The 23,546-nt window shown below is 48.0% G+C and overlaps 1 protein-coding gene across 1 annotated transcript; it reads right to left on the bottom strand.

Moving 5' to 3' along the window:
* Positions 1-12,342: 12,342 nt before the first annotated feature.
* LOC121097584 lies at positions 12,343-20,633 on the bottom strand. Its single transcript, XM_040614709.1, has 8 exons — positions 20,618-20,633; positions 17,930-19,615; positions 17,258-17,357; positions 16,428-16,576; positions 16,153-16,265; positions 15,283-15,372; positions 14,258-14,380; positions 12,343-13,790 (listed from the first exon to the last, which is right to left on the bottom strand). The coding sequence occupies exons 1-8, from the start codon at positions 20,631-20,633 to the stop codon at positions 13,596-13,598; spliced, it is 2,472 nt and encodes an 823-aa protein (XP_040470643.1). The 3' UTR covers positions 12,343-13,595.
* Positions 20,634-23,546: the final 2,913 nt, after the last annotated feature.

Raw genomic sequence — 23,546 nt, 5'->3', positions numbered from 1 at the left:
TGCTTGCTTGGAGGTCCTGGTCCCTGGGAAGCACACAGACTAGGATTCCAGTGGGCTTCAATCTTCCCAACACAAACTTTCTCTCTTCATTTATTTTTTCCCCTCCCTGTCTGTCTGTTTTGCAGGACAGGCCTCAAGAGAAGCCCATCTGCATCTTTATTTCAAACCTGGACCAGCTGCGAGCAGCTGCTCCCCCCATCAGCCCACTGCTTTGGGAATTCATGGAAAATGTTTACCCAGGTGGCATTGGCTGCATTATCAAGAAAGGAGAGTGGCTGAAGAAGCTAGGTGAGATGAACAGGACAGCTCCACTCCCCCTCTTTCATGTTTTCAACACGGCAGGTCTGCAATCTGCATACCCTTTGGGATGTCAGTGGGGAGAGATTCTGTTCTTTTTATCCTAAGAAAACATCTCTGGAGCTTGTACATGCCTTGGTAAATGTTTAGCAGAGGGTGTTAATGAGCTGGCATGACTCATTAAGTGTGAGGCATTACGATGATTTCTTTAACCCACTCCAGCCTGAATCAAGAGAGGCTCATTGCCCTGGGATGGTCACCTCTTTCAAGCCCATAGCTGGTAGCTAGGAATGAGAAACCCTGAGTGGAGGATCACAGACAGACGAGAGGTCCTGGGGAGGGGGGAGATGGCATTCCGATGGGCATCCCTTCTCCTCGCCTCTTCCTTCCTACCATATGGGCACAGTCGAAACGCTGTGAGCAGCAGAGTATGATTCACGCTCAAACGTGGCTTCTGGGAATCAACAGAGATGTTACAGACTGGAGAAACAGTAGGAGTTAGGCATGCTTAACAGGCAGAGGTGTGTGACAGAGGGTGGGAAGGTAGGCAATGATCACAAGAAGTTATAGTCTGTGATATAGGCAGATCCTATGTCCATGAAAACAGCTATGCTGATCTCCAGACCCTTTTCCTTTTTACCCAGTTAGTCCCAAAATCCTACCATTGCTCTCATGGATTTCTGATTGAAAATAATGCTTTTTCTGAACATACACAAAGAGATTTACAATGTTGTTTGGGGTACGGAGTGGAGTGACTTGCAAAGAAAGCCGGTCTCCTGATGCCATGCCAGGTATTGTGCCAATGCCCTCGCTCTGTCTTTCAAGGTGTCGGAGCAGGCTACAGCAGAGTGGGAACTCAAGACAGCATCATGATCAGAGTACCTGACCTGACTGTCCTGGTGCACCTCATCGACATGACGGGACCCCTGGCAATCACATCTGCTAATCCTAGTGGAGAGGTTGACAGCACACACCATGACATGGTCATCTCGTGAGTACCCTGTTTGCTGGCACTACTATCGCAGAGCAAACTGCCTCTCAGGTGGGCGGCCAGCAAGTTTGAGTGGTGTATAGCCCATGATTTGATGCCCTGCACTGAGGGGAACTTCAGCACGATATAATATGTTGCTTCTTTTTTTCCTTTTTTTCTTTTTTCTTTCCCCCTACAGGCGGCTTGGCCACAAGCTGGAGGGTGTTCTCTGTGATGGAGAATCTGATGAGGTGGTGGCATCCACTGTGGTCAACTGCACAAAGATTGATGAAAGTGAGTGTAAGAACCACCCTCTCTATGTCAGCAATTGCCTTTTCCTGGGATGTTTCCATCCCTTTCAATAGTATCAATCTGGCAGCACAGTGTGCTCCAAGAGTAACAGTTCTTGAGTGCCTGGACGTTTGCAAACATGTTGATGAAAAGGAACAAACAAAAGATGTCCTTGGAGGAACTCTGTGTTGACAGAGAACAAGACAGTAAGGAGAAACACGGTTGTGCAAGCAAAATTTGCCTTATAAGAGCAAAAATGCTTCAAGTGAGAGGGTGGATGTGTCTGACAGGAAGGGTGTATGCTCCTTGTAGACCACCAGAACGAAGGTGTTACAGGAGCTTGTCCACAATGATGTAACAGCAGAAGCTGAGGTGTCACTGGCTGGATCTGGGCTGTCACTTGAGTGGGATTCACTAGTGGAAAACTAAACTATTGAACAAGGTGTGAGGACGGTGTTACTAGATGTTTTTGCTTTCTGACAAAGCTTCTGGTCCTCTTGCCACACAACTTTATTATATTTAGTTGTCCTGAGCATTTGGATGGCTTTACTGATCCAAGATACTTCTTTATATCCCCATCCCTTTCTTCCACCCTTTGGGATTATCCTAACTTTTTAATTCTTCCTGTGGGAAGGTGGCATCACCATCGTGAGAGAAGGCTGCATACCAGCAGGCAAAGTGATGCAGATATTTGAAAGAGTGAAGAACAGAGTGGTCTGAACCCAAGGGAAGTTTCCCTGAGCCAAAGGAACAACAGTGTCTGGTCTCTCGCTGGAGCACATGGCCTTGTGAAAGCCATACCTTCTCTAATCAAACACTTACCTCCTTGGGAAATGGCAGCACTTCCCCAGCCAGTGTCCCTCCTGGGAGATGTCTGCGGCTATTTATTGTTTATCTCCAGTAAGTGCCTGAAACCGCTGGGAAACCTGCCCACGAAGTGCCAGCAGGATCGGGAGCTGATGCTTTATTGCAGGAATTCTCAGAGTGCCTGTTTCCTTAATGCCTTGAACTGTGAACGTCACGCCTGCTTGTATATCCCCTTCCACAACACTCAGATCTGTGTATTTTAAACTGCTAAAATCCACTAAATAAATCTTTTTGGACCATAAGGAAAAGGCTTTGAGTTTCATTTGATTTCGACCAAGCTATTCATCCTCCAAAAATTGCAAGGCTGCATGGCTAAACACTAGAGGAAAGAATAAATACTGGAAGGTGCGATTCTGACAGAGGGCTTACAGCAGAGACCTGACCTCACCCCCTGTCCTTCTCTGGCATCTCCACAGCCATCCTCTGCTTGGCCCAGGCAGGTCCCCAGCTGGTCCCAGGGCTCCCAGCTCCTGGCAGAGGCCGGTGTGGGGCCATGGCCAAGCTGGGAGCTGCGGGGGGTCGGGTGGCCCCTGGCTGCGCTGCCTCCGTGTCTGCACTAGTCCCCAGGCACAGGGACCCGCACCAGGCAGCGCAGAGGGGAGGGAGTCTGCTGCAAGAGCAGAGAACAGAACTTTCCTCTCCCACAAAGCAAATAAGACCCAGGGGGAGTCAGGGATGAGGGAAATTCTTAATAAAGGCACAGCTCAACCAAGGAAACAATGAGTTAGGACCCAAAGGCGAGAGGCTGGCTTCAAAACGCGGACATTTGCATTACAGATTTGGAGGGTTTCTGTAATGTTTTTTCCTGTACCGGAGGCAGCGTCCAAGGGGCAGATCTCTGCCAGTCCCCTACAGTTGTTCCTTCTCCTTGCTTGGGCTCCTCACTTGGGAGGGAGACTGCTCCCTCGGCACGGCCACAGTGCCACCTCCCACCACCCGAGGGACAAGCCCCTTCCCTTCTCTTCTTCCTTGTCATTGTTTTGGAACATCTTTTTGTCTTGCTTACAGACTTCTCCCCCAGGCCACATCCCCTCTCCACCTCGGGCAGGAGCTCGCTCCCTCCCTGCTTACCCAGCACTGCCCTGGGACCCGAGCAGCCGGACCCGGGAGCTGCCGGGGCTAGATTCCTCCCACGCTTCCTAACATGTAAACAGTAACTCCAGTTTTAACTGTGCTCAGCTTGCTTTGGCGCTGGCGTTGTTGTCCATCTGATCCTTCACAAGGTGCAACCTGCCAGTCCGTTTGCACTCAGAAGTCACCGTAAATAGCAGCGATGATTCTGGCTCCAGGCGACGGATGTTGTTTCACTCAAGCAGCTCCCCAAACTGCTGATTACAAATCCTTGGCAGCTGTTCCCCGGGGATGAACACAGGCTCCCCCTCACCCCGCAGCCTCCTGACCCCCCCAAGCCCACTTGCCCCCTCCGCTGCCGGGCTGAGGGCAGTCACTGTTCGCTCCGCTCGGGCACAGCCGGGTATTCCCAGCCACCTGTGGTTTCCCAGCTGGTGCCAGCATCTGTAAGTGGAATTAAGTCATGCTCTCCTCCCTGCACATACCTTCTGGACAGCTACACAACCAGGTCTAGTGGAAGGTGTCCCTGTCTGTGGCAGGGTGGTTGGGACTAGATGATCTTTAAGGTTACTTCCAACCCAAACCGCTCTGTGATTCTACGATAAGCACTTATTCAATAAATGTATTGAAGTGCCAGCTGAGGTCTACCACCACCCAGCAAAGGCTTAAAGTTAAGCATGTGGTGAAGTCGCACAGCATGGGACTTCTCTCATGTTGTAATACTTTAATACTTGAAAAACTACTTGACCTTTCCAAACAAATATGTTTTTTTAATATTGGCCATCAACCGCTGGAACAACAGCAACAAAAAAAAGCAGAAGGTTCCTTCTTGACTTGTGACCTCTGTGAGGTGGGTCTGCATTACAGCGTCTCCATGGCAGTGGGACAGGACATTTCAGCTCAAGGGAAGGATGTGGAGTTCCCCATCTGCCACCATCAGTGCACACACAAACAGCCCAGGATTTGGTCAATTGAGGCAAGTTTTGGCCCAGCTAGGAACATTACCCATGGGGGCTGTGGGCTCCTGGGACACTGCACGGTGAGCATTGTGGTAGCAGTAGCAGCTCTCGCCGTGCACTGCTGCTATCTGGCAGGTAGATCAAGACTGGGATGTCTCAGCCCTTGAGGAAAGCACTTGAGAGCATTGTGGTGATAGGAAAATCAGGGGTTAAAATAGAAACTATTTTGCAGCTTCAAAGCTATGGACAAATCTGTAATTTATGTTATAAATGGAGCAAGATAAGAAAATTACAGGAACCTCTTGGTTTCAGACAACAGCTTTGTTCCAGGGAGAACCACGAACGGTATTTCCTTTGGCAACATGCTTATGCAAGGAATTACCTACGGGTAGAGCACAATTAAATCAATAAACTGTCTGTACTTATGGGCAGGGTGAAAGCCACAGATGTAAAGATAGGGATTCTTTTATGCATTAATGATTTTTTTATCTTTTACTGAATGAGACAGCAAGCAGATGATGTTACAGAAAGAAGACTTTCACCATACTCTGGGCTTCTTACCTGGACACTTACTGCCTCATAAATATTCTGTTGACTCATGATAAATTATGGGAGAGGTGTTTGCACTGTACCTGTTTCCCAGCATCAGGTGTGGCAGGATAAAAAGCAAATAGATGTTTTTATTTAACACAATAAACCACAAAATCTTTTTCATCTTCCCCCAGTTTGTGCTGGAAACCAGCATGCATCTCTGCTGCCATCAAGGAAATAAATTAGATTACTCAGTGTTATCTTAGTGCTGCTAAATAAAGTGGAATATTTCCTCTATAAAACATGTCAGGGTAAATCCTCATGATATTATCATGACAAAGACTTTTCTAAGAAATGCTGTGAATTACAATATTTTACAATAACACTAATTTTTCTGCTGTTTTAGCTGAGATTTATCATGATTCTCCTCTTGACAAGCAAACTTGTTCCACAACCTCCAGTGAAGTTGGTCAGAAATGCCCAACTGCACATGCAAGACCACAGGAATAGAGGAACTGTAAAACTTAAACTGACTGAAGACGTGTCTGGCTTGGGAGCTCACACCCAGCAGATATTCTCAACAAATCCCAGAGAAAAGTCCAGATTTTTCAAGGTGGTCACCCATGTCTGCCTTCAGAAGGGTTTAATTTAATTGTATTCCCAACAGCAACAATTCTAAATCCTGAGCAGGAGTGATGAGGTCCTTTAGCCATCGGATCTCCAGAGTTCCTTCGTGATTTTGGCCTGCACATCAGGTTGTTCTGTCCTGTCATTTTGCCACTGAACTTTCTGAAGAACTGTCAGTTCTGCCACTTTAGCCAAATATAAGACAGAATTTGTTACTGGGCTCTGAACAGTTACCGTGACAAGTTAACCTGGAAAATGGATTGGTCCCCAACCCCTACACGAGTGAGTGGCACCATGATGGGATTCCATGAAGATAACAGGTCTCTCTTTCCCGTAAATTCAGCAGAAAAAGGTGGGGAGCCAGAGCAACAGCCATGTCATCACGTACACACAATTCTTCCCAGGGACTCAAAGGAAACTCCCCAGGTGTGAACCCTCCTGCCAGCATTTCTGCAAGGTTACAGGGAAAGAAACACACCTCTCTTAGACCAACAATGGGAGCCCTGGATTCCTCTATTCCCGCTCCCTAAACAGCCTCCTTTCATTAGGGCTGTTGGTAATATTTAACAATTCCTGCTGTGTTTTCTGTTACAAGACGCTATATATCGCTGAAGGCTCATTTCCAAACGTGAACCAGAGATGAGCAACCGTACCCTTTGGTTTCTAACAGAGCTAGGGGTAAAGGATGTAAACCATGTCATATTTGTCCCTGAATCTCCCCTGTGGACAGCTTCTTCATTTTGCCCACCTTCTCAATCCTAGCGTTTCCTCAGAATTGAGCTGAGCTCTAGTGAAATCTTTTTCAGGGAGGGAGCACCAGGTGTGACAGAGACAAACAGCCCGCTTGTGTGCGCAATCAGATGGGAGAGGGAGAGAGGCGTACCAGTAGGGATGGGACAGGGAGGTTTAGGCAAGGGAACAGAAAGTCAGTATTTTATTAAAAGAAACACTGGTGCAAAATGTCGTCGCAAAACTGAATGCCTGCTCCCATCATCAAGGAAGTAAATTGCACTAAACCTAGCTGGTGGTGAAGGGCAGTATACCTCTGTTCCAGGAGAGATGCTGGAGCCTGGTGAGAGGAACATTAGGGCATGACCACCCAGCCCTCCGTGGGCAGGCTCGTTCTGTGACAGAGACCAACACCTGCAGGGTGACAGCACATGTGCATGCACCACCAAATCTCCAAGGCCTCTGCAGTGCCTCCTTTCTGAGGCAAGCAAGATTTGGTGGGTTCAGCTTCCCAGAGCACTGATTTCCATTTTGGTCTCGGCACAGAAAACCAGCTTGTCCACCTTCCTGGACTCTCAGCTGGCTGCTTTCAGCCATGGGTGTGCTGGTTTTGACTGGGATAGAGTTAACTTTTTACACAGTAGCTGGTATGGGACAATGGTTTGGATTCCTGTTGAGAAGAGTATTGATAACACAGTGATGTTTTCGTTATTGCAGAGCAGTGCTCACAGGGAGCCAAGGCCTTTTCTGTCTCTCACACCACCCTGCCGAGAAATAGGCTGGGGGGGCACAAGGAGCTGGCAGGGGGCACAGCTGGGACAGCTGACCCCAACTGGCCAAAGACACAGCCCACACCATACGGCGTCATCCTCAGCGATAAAAAGCTGGGGGAAGAAGGAGGAGGGGGGACGTTCGGAGCGATGGCGTTTGTCTTCCCAATTCCCGGTTGCGCAGATGCAGCCCTGCTCTCCTGGGGGGGGCTGAGACCTGCCCATGGGACGCGGTGAATGAATTCCCTGTTCTGCTTTACTTGCGTGCCCGGCTCTTGGTTTACCTATTAAACGGCCTTCATCTCACCCCGTGAGTTTTCTCACTTTTACCCTTCCGATTCTTTCCCCCATCCCACAGGGAGGAGTGAGCGAGGGACTGGGAGGGGTGCTGAGTTTCCAGCACAACGATGGTTTAATGTGACAATAAAACCCAGTCATTCCTAAGACAGGACAGCAGGTCCCATGAGTTGATTGTTGCCTTCTTGGAGCTGACCCGTGTCCACAGTTGTGCTGCCTGGTTTCAGTTCTGCTCTGTCTGTATCTGTCTCCTTCCTTCTTGTTGTTTTTTCACTCATTTATTATTTCATTTTATCTGCCAGTTAACTGTATGAGTCAGGAAAAGGCATCTTCCTGGACACAGTGAGGTCAAAAATCCACGAATTTGCATTTTATCAATGCACATTTTAAACACAGTTCTGTGCAGAGTAGCAGGAAAAAACAATTGATCTCTGGCGTTTGTTGTGCACATGCATGCACCCTTTCCCACCAGACTCTTACCCTTCCGCCAGAGATATGGTGGGACTCCTTCCTCAACAGATGGAATGAATTGTACTGTTCTGGGCAAAGCACGTCCAAAAAGTTAAAAAAATCACCAAACCCTGTAGCATCACAGACAAGGCGACCCAAAAGCTGCTGTGTAGAGCTGGTTCTCAGTTATGAACGCCCCCAAAGCTGCCTGGTTTCGCATTGGAGGTTTAGCTGTGAAGAGACGTGGACAAGGCCTTTAGCTTCCCTTGATCGGACTTTGTTGTGACTCTGGAGAGCCAGAGCTTGGAAGCCAGATAGAGAACGATCAACATTAATTATGTCTGTGGAAACCTCATCTCAGCTCTTTCTGTGGCCAAGGAGGAGCAAGCCTGTGTCCCAGCAGTCATGGTCATTGCTTCCTGCTGGATTTGATCTCTTCTTCAGGCCTGGAACTGTAGCAAGCTGCTGTGCCTGCTCCTTCTTCTCCTCCACCTCTACTGCCATTTCTACTTCCCACAAGAGACTCTCACATTACCATTAGGACTTGGTTTATGTTGCAAGTGAGCGCAGCTGCAGGCAAGGAGGGCCTGGAGCAATTGTAAGGGGTAGTGAGAAGGAGGACAGGCTGTGGTACCCCTTTGGGCATGTAAGATCTGATAACCCAGTGTGGGAGCACAGGGTCCTTAGCCAGGCTGCAGGGGAAAGGATGCCAGAAGCGGTTAGGGGACTGCCGGGAGCTCTGAGGCACTAAGGGGATTTGGTCGGGGGCAGAGTCAGTGCTGCTGGTGCATGCGTGTCCTCCAGGTTCTTAAGAACAGTGCAGTGAAAGGAAATCTGGGCCCATCCTGCCAAGTTAGGGTGCTGGCACTGACTGCACAAGGCCACGGTGGAAGCCCTGACAGTGAGAGAGACTGGTTATGGGCGTCTGTCATTAGTTCAGCAGACGAGAGGGCAATTGCTTGGGGTGAGCGAGCAGTCAGGTCAGAGGAGGAAGGTTTCTGTAGTACCTCTGTAATTGGCGTTACGTCAGAGAAGGAGTCCAGAACTGGCTATTTACTGAAACTGGGCGATAACCACCTTGTTATGAAAGGCCCACAACACTTCCTGCTGCATGTAAATACAAAAAACAGGGTCCGAAAAGGGAGGTGCTAAGGTACAGAATGCCTCTAAACTCAGGATGTGATCCTCCAACCCTCGTTCCTCTGAGGCTGCCTTGCGAGATGTTTGAAGAGTTTTCTGCTTCTGCAGCAGAAAGTGGAGGATGTGATGTTCCTCCAAGGCTCCTAGGCTTGGCTGGTGCTGCAGCATCTCTGTTCCACGGCTGCTGGGACAGGTGTGTCTGTCTCAGGATAACTGCCTGAACCCTGACATCTGTCTCAAGCCAGAGCAAAATAAGTTGTTGAAAATCCTGCTATTTTGGTATCTAGGAAGAGATAATAACACAAGCAAGATCTTTTTTTGTTGTCCAGGAAGGAATGAAAAGGTGATTCTCACAAGAACTGACACTTCTGAGCCTCTGAACAGGGGCTTTGCAGTTGAGGTATTTATTACAGCTGCTGAGCCATGGCTAGAGGCTGTGCTGAACTGGATGTACAGGACAGACCTCCCCATCCAGCCCCCCAGCATGACCCTTTGCACCGCCTGCTCTGCAGAGCTCTCTGCCTATCTTCCTCCATCCAGCGCAGGGGGCTGAGGAGTTGGGGACCCACAGCAGCACTGATGCGGGATCCCTTGAGTTCTGTGCCAGGAACCAGTGCAGAGGGCTGGATCCTGTGCCTGGCTGTGCCCCACCAACGCACGCCGGATCTGAACAGTGAGCTGCTGGGTTAGGCATCTACACCGGCAGAGCTGGAGGTGCAGGATCGCCTCCATCAGAGGCCACACAAAACCACCATGGAGCCACCGAGCTGAGCACAAGCCCTCACACACAGGGTCGGATATTAACTGAGCTCCATTGGCAGTGAGATGCCAGCAACCGTGGAAATGGAGCAGGACAATACAGGGATCTGGTAAACCCACCGGTCCCTGCCCAAAATGTAACTACAGAGGCTTTCCTTCCTCGGCCCCAGCCCTGGCAGTGCTGTGCATAAAGAGGAGATGAAAGTCTTGCAGCCATCAGATGCTTTTCTGGTTGGGGCAGAAAGGAAGAACACAACAGAGTCACAACTGGAAGTTAATCACTTTAATTCTTGTTCTGACTCAAGAAACTCAGTTTCCAGACCGTTGCTTTTCCCCACAAGATTTTTTACACAATCGATTTATTCACCAGGCAGATAAATTCTCTACTGCTGTTCCACACTGAACAACTCCAGGTGCGCTGTGAATTACAACGAGGGAGATGGGCAGCAGAAGACAACTTTAACAGAGTTATTTTCTGCTTTGGTTAAGTGCCCGGATGCTGTCACCCAGCTACCTCTGCTCTCACTTACTCCGAGCCACAGCTCAGAGCTGCTCTGTAAGTTCAGTATTGCAGCTGGCATGAGCAACGGTGACTCCCATGTGGCTCTGGACCGTTACGGGTTGGCCGGCTCTTGGCTGGGCACTGCAGCTCCTATCAGGTACGTAAATCTGAGCTGCGTATTGTGGAGCAGCTGAAGATCTGGCCCAGGATTCTGAAATATGCTGTTACTTTGTTGTTCTCAGTATTTCCCCCAAAAGCAAACCAGATTATCTGGTCATGTTGCAGCAATGACCCTAGGCCCTTGATGCTACAGGGAGGAGTACCAGGAAGAATGCAGCAAGGTGAGTATGACATAAAATCACTGTGGGTTGTGTGTTCAGATGTTGTGCCCTCAACAGTGCCAGGATCAAAGGGTCTTGCTTTCATTATGACTTTGCTTCTGCTTTTCCCTCCACCTCATGTCCCGTCCCAAGCTATAGGCAGACTTTGACTTTCGTATTTCAGGAGCAGGAGCCAAGGAGAAGAGGGCTCTGCCTCTACAGGGCTCCCAGTTCCTGGGGTTTCTCAAAGCTGGGGATGGTCAAGCCCATGTCTCAGGGCTTCTGCGTGTCTGGTTTCACTCAAGAGGTGGTTGATGCCGCCCTTCCTCTGTGAACCACTCTGCCCACTCTAGTATCAGGTCCACCCACTATACCAACATGCATCCTTGAGGATGACGTTGAGTCAGTTCCTGTTCCTATGGCACAGCTCTATTCTCAGAAGGGTGAGCTGGTTTTTTCCTGCAACTGGAAAATACACTTCTTTATTTTTCATTCTTTTTTTTAAATTTTCTTTCCATTGACACGGATGTCTGGACTCCACGAAGAGCAAAATCAAGGTGGGACAGCCCTTCTTCCTGGGCTGTTTCCAACCCCAGTGGGAATAAAGTGTTGGCGATTTCACAAAGAGGCCCATTCATGGGATTATTTTGTCTCCCAGGGTGACCTTTCAGGCCCAAGGGCCTCTGAGCCATTGACAATGCAACCAAAATTGGACTTTCTCATGGGCCTCTGGTTTTCCTCAGTCACTTCAAACTCTTCCTGCAGTGGAGGTCTGAGGACCCCAGGTCCCCTCCTGTACCTCTCACCGGGATGTTGATACCTCAAAACAGATCTCATCTGTGATTTTTCAGCAAATATACAGAAATGTTTAAATGTTTATCTCAACATTTTCTGACTGAAGTGGTTTGGATTTGCCACTGAAAACAGCAGCTTTTTTTGTCTCTCCATTTCTCTTTGCTTTGCCTTGAATGCTGGGAAAACTCTGGAAATATTAGAATTTATTTTGCCTTGATTTAACTGAAATATCCCATTTAAATCACCACCTCCCTAAACTATTTCTTGCCAGTTTGCTTGTACCCAGGAGAGCTGTGGGTGGGGTAAAATAAGGACTGAACTTAAATGAAACATCTCCCTGTCTTGCACCTCGCTCCGCAAAGTGAGAAGTGGCTCCCCGACACATTCTCCCAGTGTCCTGACACACCGATCAAAACTTTCTGTAAGAAGCAAGCACCATATAGCGAGAGTGAAAGAGGAAAATTGGCCCCAGACGAGGCATCTGGTGAAGAATCCAGCTTTTTAAACCACTTTTAATTTGCAGCACACTAAACCATAACATTACTTGCAGCACAGGGCAGCAGCATCCCTGGTATACTTAACCCAGGACTGTTTTCTCCCAGCAAAAGGCTTTGTGATGCTTCAGCACCTCTCCAGATTAATGCTTCTCACCACACTCCCTCAGATTTCAGTGTGTATGGGTTTTTATAAGCGAGTTAAGGAAAGAGGCAAAATTCAGCCCTGGTGTTTATGTGCTCATTAGCACTCCTCAGCAAGGGAGCTGGCACCAGGGGGTTGATGTTAAGAGTTATCTTCCCTTTCCCTCCTCTTCCCCAATTTGATTCCCTCTTAAGACCCTTTGTGCATGGCTAGGAATCCTCACATGCTGAAATCTATAATTATATATAATCATTCCAGGTACTTGCCGCAGATGATAGCACAGTCCTGTGTGACATACGACTGTTGATTGAAAATATTTTATTGCTTTCTAAAAATCAGTTTTAATTAACTCCAAAGAGATACAGTAAGTAGACCAGCAAAACTATTCAACAAACTCAATTATCTGACATTTTCTTTCTCTGCAGGAGGAGAGATGGTTCTGCAAAAACAAACTGAGAATACCTGGTTTTGCTGTAGTTCATAGAGGTTGAGCTCCTCTGCACAGAATTTATGCTTAAGTTCCAGCAGAACTTCAGGTGAAATCAATGAATCAATTCATTGGTTTCAGCTGGAGTTTGATTAGCACCTTGCACCTGAGTCAGGTAAGAATAAGATCAACAGTTTTCAGAGGCTAAACATGCCACCAACTGCACAGCCACGCAGTCCTTGCCGAGGAAAACTTCTTGTATTGGTTTGAGACTTCATTTCACCTCCTCCCGGTCAGCAGCTACCACGCTGCACTAACTCTGCACTCTGGAGGAAACGTACCATGAGATGTGTACGGTTATGCTGCGAGGCAGGAGACTTCCAGCATCCTTAGATGCAGTGCAGATAATTCTCCTGAAATTCCTACTCTGCATAAGACAACATGGGAAGGGAGGGTCCTCCATAATGCTCCAGCACTTCTAAGGAAATATTATTGGACTCATCAAAGTAGTAATTCCACTCTCACACCGACTATGAAATAAAGAAAATAGCACCTCAGATAATGGCATTTCTTTTTAGCATTGGCTTCTGTGACCTCTACTTTGAGAGGATGTATCAGGAGATAGCCCCAGCTCCCAAGGCCGTGCCTCACCTCACCTATTCTAGAAAGTCCACTGCACTCACCAGCACAGTACCTGAATACATCTTCTTCCCTCTCCCACTTCGAGTTCCATGCAGTGTTTTCCCCAAAGCACAATCACAAAACACTTCGCCTTACCCTGTGCCCCAAACCAAAGGCATTACCTCCCAGTGGTAGGAATAAAGCTCTGTTACTCTGGGGCCAGCCTGTCACCTGTATCACGCCTCCTGTGATGTGTGTGATCCAGTGATGCTCCTGTGATCACTGAAGATCAGATTTACGTCTGATCTTCAGTGAAAGCTGGCAGTCTCCATAAATGAAAATTTTACTTCTGGATGACCATGGTTTGTACATCAGCTTTGCACTGGGATATTTTAGCAGTACCCATAGAAAGATGAATAAGTCACCCCTGCCCTGCAGCTGGGAAACCTCTCCCATTCCCCAATTTGACCTATATGTCATTTTCCAGCAAACAATTTCCTCGCGAGCAGATAACTGCTTGGCTTGCGCAGGAGTCAGAGGCGAGTGTGGTTCTCACAGCCATCACCAGGGCACTGCACCAGCACCATCTCTTCCGAGGTGGCCTTGCCCACCCCGTTGTGCACAGCACGGCTGTGATCCAGCTGTTCTTCCTGGCCTTTTGTGGTGCAAGTGCCACCGCTAGGAACCAATGCGTGTTTCTTCTGGACCTGCTCTAGTATCTGCAGCACCTGAAATTAGTAAACACAGCTGTGAGTGGGTTAGTAATTAGGGGAGAGCACTAATTTCTTCTCCAGCTATTGAAATAATGTCCTATTCTCTTCCAAGCTACATGTCTGGGCTCAGCCTTGTGATTACCCTAAGGTCTCTGGGACAGGTGTAAATGGAGAGCCAGCCCACGGAGGTCCGTGACCTTGGATCTCAAAGCTCTTTCCGTGAATGAATCAGTCTCACCTTGCACGTTCCCCAGTCATGTGCTCAGCACAGAGAGGAGCAGTGGTGGTCCAGAGGCAGGATCAGGACACAAGCAACATGGAGCTCTGGTTTTCTGCTCTTTCATAGAGGGTGGTTCCTATGACAACTCCTCATGCTACCACAAATTTCTTCACTTCCTTATGGAATAGGGAAACCCCTGGTCTGAAACCCACTTAATGGAGATGAAGAAACGGAGCAGAATTAAAATCAAGGTTAATTTTACCTGAGACTTGGGGATGATACCAACTCTGAAGAATCCTATGTTTCCACTGTCAATTTTGGTGCAGTCCACAACAGTGGAGGCAATGTTCTCTGGAGAAGGCCCGTCACAAAGGACTGCATCCACCTAAGAGCAACAGATGTTCACACCAAGTTCCCCTCAGGCATTTGGGAAAAGAGAGGGCAGTTTCCCCCTCTCGACAGCAGGTAATTATTATCAAAGGCAACTCTGCTCCTTCCTACTCCATTGTATTGACACTAACTAAGGGTTGAATTTGGAATGAATGAGGAATGAGTTGAATAAAAGCAAAGAGAGAGCTCTATGGGGTGTGGGTCAGCAGTACAGCAAAGACAGGTTTATATCAGCTGAGGAGCTTTGAAGAAGTCCCATCCACAAAGCAAATGTGCAGAAAACCAAATTTTTGAGGAGTTAGAGGTGGAAGATTTGTACCACCTTTTGCTGAAAACTTCCCTCACACGAGCTGCCACGAACATGCCAGATGTAGTATGCTCAGGATTTAGCAGTGAAACGAAACAGCCATTTGAGTGGCCATGACTATTGTACTTCCAGAACTTATGAAAGTTTTAAACTCCAGGAATATTTCAGACCTTTGGCACCAGTTTTAGTGCAGCTTCAGCTTTAGATGGGAATCCCCTGTGTTCTGACAGCACAACGCCAGCTGGAGCCCTGGTGCATTCAGGCATCAGTGGTTTTATTGCTTGTAAGCAAAGAAGCATTTTTTTGTTGCTCATATCGTTGTGTTACAGATGAACTTACTCTCATTGCCAACCCATAACTATACTGTATAAATCATAAGAATTTTGGTCTCCCACCAAGCTCTGTATTTTACACTGTTCTTTCACTATGACACCAACATAAGGCGTGCCCATGAGACTTTTTTTAATGAGATGCTTTCCCAGATTCTTGAGATCATCTATGGATTGGCCTACTGGAAACAAAGTGGTTGTGGTTTTCCATCCCCACGTCTTTTGGGGCCAGCCAGAATGAAAAGACAGAGCCCCAGTTACCTTATCTCCCAGCTTGGCATACACTTGGTTGTGGTGTGTTGTGTCTGCCTCTCCCGTTGGGTTAGCTGACGTGACCGCAATGGGGCCAACCTGGTGACAGAAAAATGGGAATGAAAGCTCTGAGCAGGTTTTGCTGTACAAAACAGATGACTTGAACTCCGAGTCTCTGTGACTTTAAAGAAAACTCAGTGTGACTCACCCAGGTAGAGACACCTAATTTGTAGGCAACTACAGTCCCCCCACCAAATCTGTGTACAAGTGACTAACACCCTGCTAAATTGCGGTTTACTGATGTTGATCAGGAAAGAACATTTTGTTTTCCAGCAACAGCAATTGCCAAGGACCTACAATGCCTGTCCTAGAAATGAGTAGAACGTGCATGGTATCACAGTTCCTCTGGCCACATTCTGGACCTTCTGAAGTTATTCTGGCTTCAGGTAAGCCCACACTTGCAGCAGAAGTGTTCTATGTAGGAAATCAGACAAGCGTCTGTTAATTGCATCTTTTCTGGATTTCTGACAAGGTGGTTGTTCTTGTCACCCTCTTTTGTGAAATAAAATCAGCTGACTGCATACTCCAGTACTTCTTAATGATATTTTTCTTGCGGGAGTTACTCACGTTAACAGTTTTCACTCCCCAGACCTGTCTGAACGTGCTAGGATTCTCACTTCACTGAGAAAAGAAAAAAGAGAGGAGTAGTGACATACCGAGAGGGCTGGAAGGGTGCTCCAGCCTCTCACTATCTTTCTCCCCTCCAGCAGGCCAGAGGACCTGGGCACTAGTGACTGACACCAAACCTGCTTCCTAGACAGGGGAACAGCCAGGTCCGGCTGCCAGCACTGATGGGATGAGTGTGCTTTGGCCACTCACCAGGTCGATGAGGTGTGTGGTGACAGAGCAGTCGGGGATGCGGATGGCAATGCTCTGAGGGGTACCAACGTATTTAGCAGAGTCCTTCATTCCCAGGAAGTCCACCCATTCACCTGCACAAGGAAGAGTCACATGGCACTTAGGGATGTACATCAGTCCAAACAATGATCGTACCAGAAACATCACATGGAGCATGTGGTGTTGCAGGGATGCATGACTTAAAGTTTCAGGGTCAAAGCTCTCCAGAGAACTTGGAAGTAACAGCATTTCCTCACCTCTGGGAACCACCAAGCTAATAGGAGATGGCCATGCAGCCTCCATGAAGTCCCAGAGGAGGGGAGTGAACAAATGCTTTGCAGGTTCCAGTTGCTTTAAGCTAGAAATCCAGAGTGACATGGGGCGATCCTGAGCCTGGCGCTTAGATCTGGAAAAGAGTGAAGAAAAATGAGCCTGGAAGTAAAATGGGAATTTAGTTTCAAGCTGAAATGGAAATTGTGTTAGCGAGACCTAGAGTTAAGACAAGGTGTGTAGGCTCTGCCCCAGATCACTGGTCTGTAGTAAAAGTAGAACTGTTCAACAGATGACCTGACAGAAAGGGACATTAATGACTACTCCCAGTCAGGAATGCCTACTCCAAATCAAGGTTTTAGCTTCTTGTATAGTGATGGGTCAAAGTCCCAGCTGCCCAAGTTCTGAGGAAACCCCACCAGTATGAGTGGTCCCAGCTGCTTACAAAAGCACAGCTAGAGGCATTGTTAAACATGAGAGGTGTTTTGGTTGTGACAATATGTACCTACAAACGTGTATAATGATCCCCTGCCCCATCTGTCTCTTTGGGTTTCCTTATGATATCCAAGTGCCTGGCTCCATCTCTTGCCAGGAGACCTCAATATCCTACAAGACTATTACAGCTCAACTGCCTCTTTTCCTTAAGTGGATCTCCTCGCCCAGACTCATCACCTTGTTGCTCCCATGAAGGCTGAGCTATGCGTCCCATCGCTCTCGACGGCTGCTGTAGTCAGTACTCAGCAGCAGCTCTAAATCCTAGAGGCTCCTTTAGACCAGCCGAGGAAGCCTCCACTGGGGCAGAAAGACAAATACTTACTGGTGAGCCTTCTCCACAGCATCAGGCCGATTACAGGCTGCCACAAGCACATACACAGTATCTGTGGGGATGCCACAAGTCCCTCCGTTCTTCAGGATATCTGTTTGCATGTGAACAGGGAAGAACCCCTTGAGTGACTAGAAGTGAGGGGCTGTAACTCATGGAAGAGCTGTCACAGACAAAACAGCCAATTTGGTGCTCTTATCTCCTTTTCCCAACTAACAAAGCATTTCCTCTGACAGTGCATTTGCTAGCATTCATCCAAGAGGAGATCTGGCACTTAGCGGAGCTCTGGGCCACGTTCATCAGGGCCAGAAGTCACTCAGCCCTGTGGAGACAGCAAGCACCCTGCATTTGCCCTGCTTTCTCTGTACAAAGCTTTCAGTGGTAGTTCCAGCCTGAAGGATCCATGTATCTTAGATTGGATGAGCAGACAGGGGTATGATACAGGAGAGACTGCAGCAAACTCACTGCTAAACCCAGATCCTCTTTCCCCCCGGTGTATTTAGCTTCTAATTACTTTTGTAACTTCACCCACTTGATCAAAAAGTCATCAGATTATCACGATTTCCAAATCTGCATTGGAACAATGTGCTTTTAATAGTGTTCTGCTATGAAAACTCCCAGCATTTACCCTCCACCCCCACGTTATGCCCTATGCATTTCCCTTACCTGCAATTCTCTTGACTGAGGAAGCTTTCCTGGCAGGCAGGTGAAGGCACTTGGTCATTCCTCCCCCCACACCACCAAGCTGCACAATGGGCCTACCCATTGGTAAGCAGGAGCCCTCAAAGGTGCTGTTGCAAAGGGCAGACAGGAAGCAGTAAAAGCTGACCAGACCAAAGATGAGAGTGGCAGCAATGTCATAGCCAGCGGGAAGAGCGTGGATGGAATCCAGCAAAAAGCTGACAGTGATGAGCAAGAAAGTGATGGAGTAAAAGAACCAGGCGATGTTTAAGAAGAGCGTGCAGAAGACAATGAAGACATTGAAGAGCATGAAAGCAATGATGCCTACTGCTGCATGGAAGCTTCTGGTGGTGCCATAGAGGCCACCATATCTTGTCAGGCCCCATATGATCCACATGACAGCATATAGAATGAAGGCACTGCTCTCCAGGGTTTTACCCCGGGCAAAGGCCACTGAGCCACCTAGAAGCTTAAGGATCCCACCAGCTACCACTACCCACGGAATTACAACAGTATCAAGTGGAGCCTGTGGGTCCCCTGTCATTGTTATAGTAAAAGAAGCGAGGACACTGCATGCATAGCCAAGCACTTCTGCATCTGCATACCTGGAATACCCAAGGTAGGGAGCATGAAGGTCTGCCCCTTCACGAAGCTTCAGAAGACTGCTGTGATCAAGTAGGGCCTTCACAGCACCCTTCCCTGTTGGAATTTTGGCACTTGCTCTCACATTGTACAGGTGAATTAGAGTCATCAAGGCTGAGGACACAAATATGGCCACATCCACGCCTTGGGGTCCACCTTCAAAAAATCCCTTGGGAGAGCAAGCTAATGCAATGCAGTAGGCCACATAAAAGAGCAAATACAGGCCATCGGCTGGGCTCTTAAGAGTGAGGAAAAGGGCCAAGACAGCAAAAAGGATTGAGAAAACCACCAGGAATGGAGTAGGGAAGGATGGCTCCTCTGGTTGCCAGACTGGGTACAGAAGGCAATAGCCTCCAGCAAATTTCAGGATGGAAGTAAAACCAAAGAATGTAGCCATTAGTACGTCCATTGCACGGTATGATAAAATGCAGATGCCAATCTGGTAGATCCCAGCTGCCCACAGCCAGGGCACTTGACCGATAAATAGTTTGCCAGTGACGCCCAGGAGCCTACAGCCAAAGACACTGGCAGACAGCATGTTCAGGATCAGACCGGTGACTGCAAAACAATTAATGCCACCACTGGTGGGTTGGATCTGTTCATGGGTCTTTTTCTTGGCTAGATCTGTGCCAGGGAGGGTAATTTTCTCTTTGGTTAGGAAATAGAGAATCCTTCCCAGAGCAAAATAACCACCAACCAAGCAGACGATCATATAGTTGCAAGCCACAGCAGAGGAACCAAAAGCTGTGCTATAATGCATGGCAACTTCATGAGCACTGGCGAGTGAGACAGCAGAAGCAATCAGAGCTAGGATGACCTCTCTGCAAAGGAAGCCCACCACTGCAATAATGAGTAGTGCCAAAGTAAATGTGACCAGGCCAGGCACCAAGGCATTGCGGAAATCACCAGTGTCGTTCAAAAGTCCTTGCCCTCCCAGGATGAAGACCACTCCATAGCCGCACCAGAACACTGAGATGGTCAGGCAGAGAGACAGGAACAGGGAGGCATTTCTTAGGCTTCTCCGAATTCCTGTGAAACAAATGACAATGGAAACAGAACGGTGGTTTCAGGACAGTAGGCTATGGAAAGCGGTAGTTAGGACAGGCGGCTGTGCTACGGCACATGGTGTGTTGGAAGCATGATCGCTGTGCTAGCATGGAGCTGCACAGCTCCTGCGTGATGCTAGACAGAGCCATCACAGTTGGGGTAGGTCTGCACCATGCCCCGTTATGCTGTGTAGTCATGACCATACAGACTCCATCAGCACAACACCGTGTTCACCAGAATGCCTGAGGTGAGCTCAAAGCACTTGAGCTCCTTCAACTAAGTACTGTGCCAGGCCTGGCGGGCAGTTTGCACTAATGAAGTTGAGGTTCAGCAAGCCATTGTCTTATCCTCCTCATGACACCTACGAGAGTCAGGAACAAGACCATACTATACTAATACAGATCAAGTCCTGACACCGCTTTCCTTTGGGTTGCCTGGTGGTTTGTTTTGTTCCTGCTGTAAGCTGTCAGCTGTTTGAACCACAACTGTCATACAGCCTGCTGCATCCCCATAAATAATTGGACCTTTTCAGAAGACAGAAGCATAGGTATTGCAAGGTTGATTCCTTCTCAAGAACTATCCTGCTTGGTATCCTGATCCCCAAGATGACAAAGACCTTGATTTAAAATACTTCAAGTTGAATGGAACCCACCTACTACCCTCAAACAATTATCACAAAGTACCTTATTTTTACTGCTATGCTTTCTTACTTTACAATGTGAGGACACTGATCAGCACGGATAGAGCTGAAAGCTTCCTTGCAAGCTGGAGCTTTGTAATGGACCTGTGCTTCATTTCTTCCTCAAACTGATACAGCCTCGTGAGCCAGACTCATGTGGGGGAGGGAAGCAAGAGCTCAGCTGAAAGAGTCCCCAGGCTACAGAGGACTGTAATCACACAAGTATGCGTCTCTTGGAACAAGGGAGCCTAGAAATTCCTGCCTTTGGTAGGAGCTGTTGTTTCCCACCAACTGTGAAACATCACCTGCCCACTGGTCCATTTCATATGGCCCCATCAATACAGCTGCTTCTAAGTGTTTTCTACTAATGCTTTGTGCTGACTGAGAGAAGAGGTGGACCTATGTTTTCTGGATTAAAATATGTAGTGTGTCCCCCAAGCTGTCTGCTTTGTAGAGGAAAAAATACCAGTATCAGATCTTGGATTTTCACATCCTCATCACTCTGAGCTGAAAAGGAGAAATAACTCAGCATTCATTCTCAAAAATGTGGACTTTGTTATAGCCAGTGATTTTTTTCTCTCAGATAAGTAGATCTCTTGGCATTTACACATCAACATGCCACTTCAATGCATGGATGCCTAAAGTACTCTCAGAAAGCCTGGGAACCATCTTCAGAGAAATCATGTGTTCAGTCTGTTAAAACTCTGAGAGAACCTGGTAAAGCATTTGTTCAAAACTAACATTAATTTCTTTAGTTGTCTATATAGGAAAAATTTGCTGCGCTGACACACTCCTCTAGGAGAATGAATCAGTGGTCTGGCAAGGCTGCCATGGTTTGTATAAACCTGTTGGCAAAGCCCACCATGTACAAAAAAATACAAGTACGCAAAACTGTCGAAAGGGGAGGCCTTGAGGCTGGCCACCTCTGAGTCTTACCTGCATATGCCAAAAGAGACGATAAAACCAACAGAAGGACCCCAAGAGCTGTGCTGGGGATCAGAGGGGCTGCTCTGGGTGAACTGTAGAAATTCACTGCCAGTAAGAGTGATCCTGTGTGTGACAAGGAGGTGGAAAACAAGAAAGAGCTTGTAAACTTTGCCCCAAAAAGCAGGAGAGAACCAGAGTGGCAAGAGCAGGGAGTAGAGAAAAAAACCAACAGTACAAGACATGCAAATAGTGAAGTCTAAGGGGCGGGGGGGCTATGCTGTAACCTGGTTTGTGTCCAAGGCTTCACCTCTTCTGGGTGCCTGGCTTTAAGAAACTTGAACTTAATCATGTTTGAAAATGCTCCCCTGTTGCCAGATAAAAGCAAAAATCAGCTCTCCGGTTCAAATTACATAAAAGGCAACCAGATGCAAACACACTCCACAGATGATCACACAAGCCTTGTGCCTACAGAAAACCAGGCAAAAAACGCAAAGGGGCAGCCCTCAGAAAGATGAAACACAAAGGAGCAAATGAAAGGGAGTGAACACAGAAAACAGAGCTGCAGGGAAAATGCAAAGGGAGGAAAGTGCATCCAAATAAAGATCACTTATGAAAATGACTACCAAAAAGTTTTGATTTGCTTCCTACCCAGGATGGATTGAGTACAAAAGTTCAGGCCAGCACTTTAAAGCCAAGACAAATATTTTGTTGGCTGCTGAGATAGGCGCAGGGATCTTTGGATCTAAAAGTTTTACCCAGGGAGCGAAGATGCAGAATAAACAGACTCGTTAGCCCCCTTTGCAAAGGGGGGTGTCCATGAAAGCTAGTCCCAACCCCATCTTCCCGTGCCAAGAAGACTTGACCCCTACCTGCGGAAATGCCCAGGAGCCCTATGGAGGAATGCAGTGACTCAGCCTTTCTGTCTGCCATCGCAGAGCCTGCTGAAGACCCAGATGCGGGCTGAAGTGCTGCCTCTCTTTCCTCCCTAGCTCTTTATAACCAAACCAACTCCGCTGGCCTGCGTTCCTCCCCGCTCTCCACCCCTTTTCCCTACAAACATCTTCTGTTAGTGTTCCTTTCTGCATGCGGGAGGAAATGTAAATGAGTTGCTTGCCGCAATAAATTTGAGTCTGTGAGTCAGCAAGGACTGCTGGTAGCTCCCTCCAGGGGCCTGTTAATTTTACTGTTGATTAACCCTTGTTAAAAAAGACACTTGAAAAATAACGCTGAGGGTTTATTACTATTGCTGCCTTTTTGCTACTGCCAGTGAGGAAATTACACTGGTTAAATTAAAGCTTTTTTAAATAATCCATCTTGCTGGAGCAAACAAGTACGTTGCAAGCCCAGGAGCTCCTTGGGGACCAGTTATTTCTCCTAACACTGGCCACGGTCCTGCTGTTGTGCCTGTCACAGCTATGAATGCCTGGCACCGCTGGTCCTGTGCAGGGCAAACCCAGGGCAGATTCAGTGCCATTCCCTTAAAGGTGGCTTCTGTTCCTGTGCCACCCCACATCTCTCCAGTCTGGCCTCCCTGCGCACACTCCCAGGTTGCTCCTCCCGAGTGGTGTTCGCAAGGGAGGTGTCAACGCGAACATGCAGCCTGGAGACCGTCAGTGTAAGGACAAATCCGGAGGAGCCTTGCTGGCTGTCCAGGAGAACTATGCAGGCAGCATCAGTCATTGCCGTGATTGCTGCTGTATCCTAAAGGCGACACGAGGACCTATTCACAGCTTCCTACTGCTTCCCACGGAGGATATGTGGTCAGCACATAAAGGTGTTCACCAGTGCAGGAGAGGCTGCAGAAAGCAGCAGAGACTGGCATCGGGATCACATTGGATCACACATTAAGTGGAAATTAGGCAGAGAACTGTTCTGGGAGAGCTAGCAGAGCTTTGGTAGAAAACAGGGGCAACACTTGCCTGCACCTATGTACATTCCTCCATCATTTTGTTTGCGTGCAATGGACCAGTGTAGGTTCTATTCCCATTAAGGACTCAGCTCCTGTTCCCATCAGCCCTAGTTAAAGCAAATTCCACTCTCAGCCTCTTGACAAGACCAAAGATGCAGAACAGTGTAAAGAGCTTCACACTGATATTACTAGGCTGATCAAGGATGACTCTGTAGAGGCCCTACAGCAGCAAGCTGTGATACTCCTCATGGCAGATCCTGCTCGATGCTCCCCCACAAGTCATGCTGCACAGCCAGGGCTGGAGGACAGAAGAGCTGTTGGAAATGAGACTTCTGGCTGCACAGAGTGGAGCTCAAAGACAGGCCTCCAGGATCATCCAAGGCATCGGATCTGTAGCA

The sequence above is a fragment of the Falco naumanni genome, chromosome 14 (genome assembly GCF_017639655.2).
Source record: "Falco naumanni isolate bFalNau1 chromosome 14, bFalNau1.pat, whole genome shotgun sequence".
NCBI classification, from domain to species: Eukaryota; Metazoa; Chordata; class Aves; order Falconiformes; family Falconidae; genus Falco; species Falco naumanni.
Note: the sequence above shows the minus strand (reverse complement) of the source record. Positions and strands in the feature narration are given on the sequence as shown.

What these genes read in the sequence shown, in the direction of transcription:
- LOC121097584 (XM_040614709.1), bottom strand. An exon ending in CCACACACCTCATCGACCTG is followed by an intron (nt 15,373 to 16,152) that starts GTGAGTGGCCAA and finishes TTCTGTCACCAG; the next exon opens with GTTGGCCCCATTGCGGTCAC. An exon ending in ATGCCAAGCTGGGAGATAAG is followed by an intron (nt 14,381 to 15,282) that starts GTAACTGGGGCT and finishes TGTTGCTCTTAG; the next exon opens with GTGGATGCAGTCCTTTGTGA.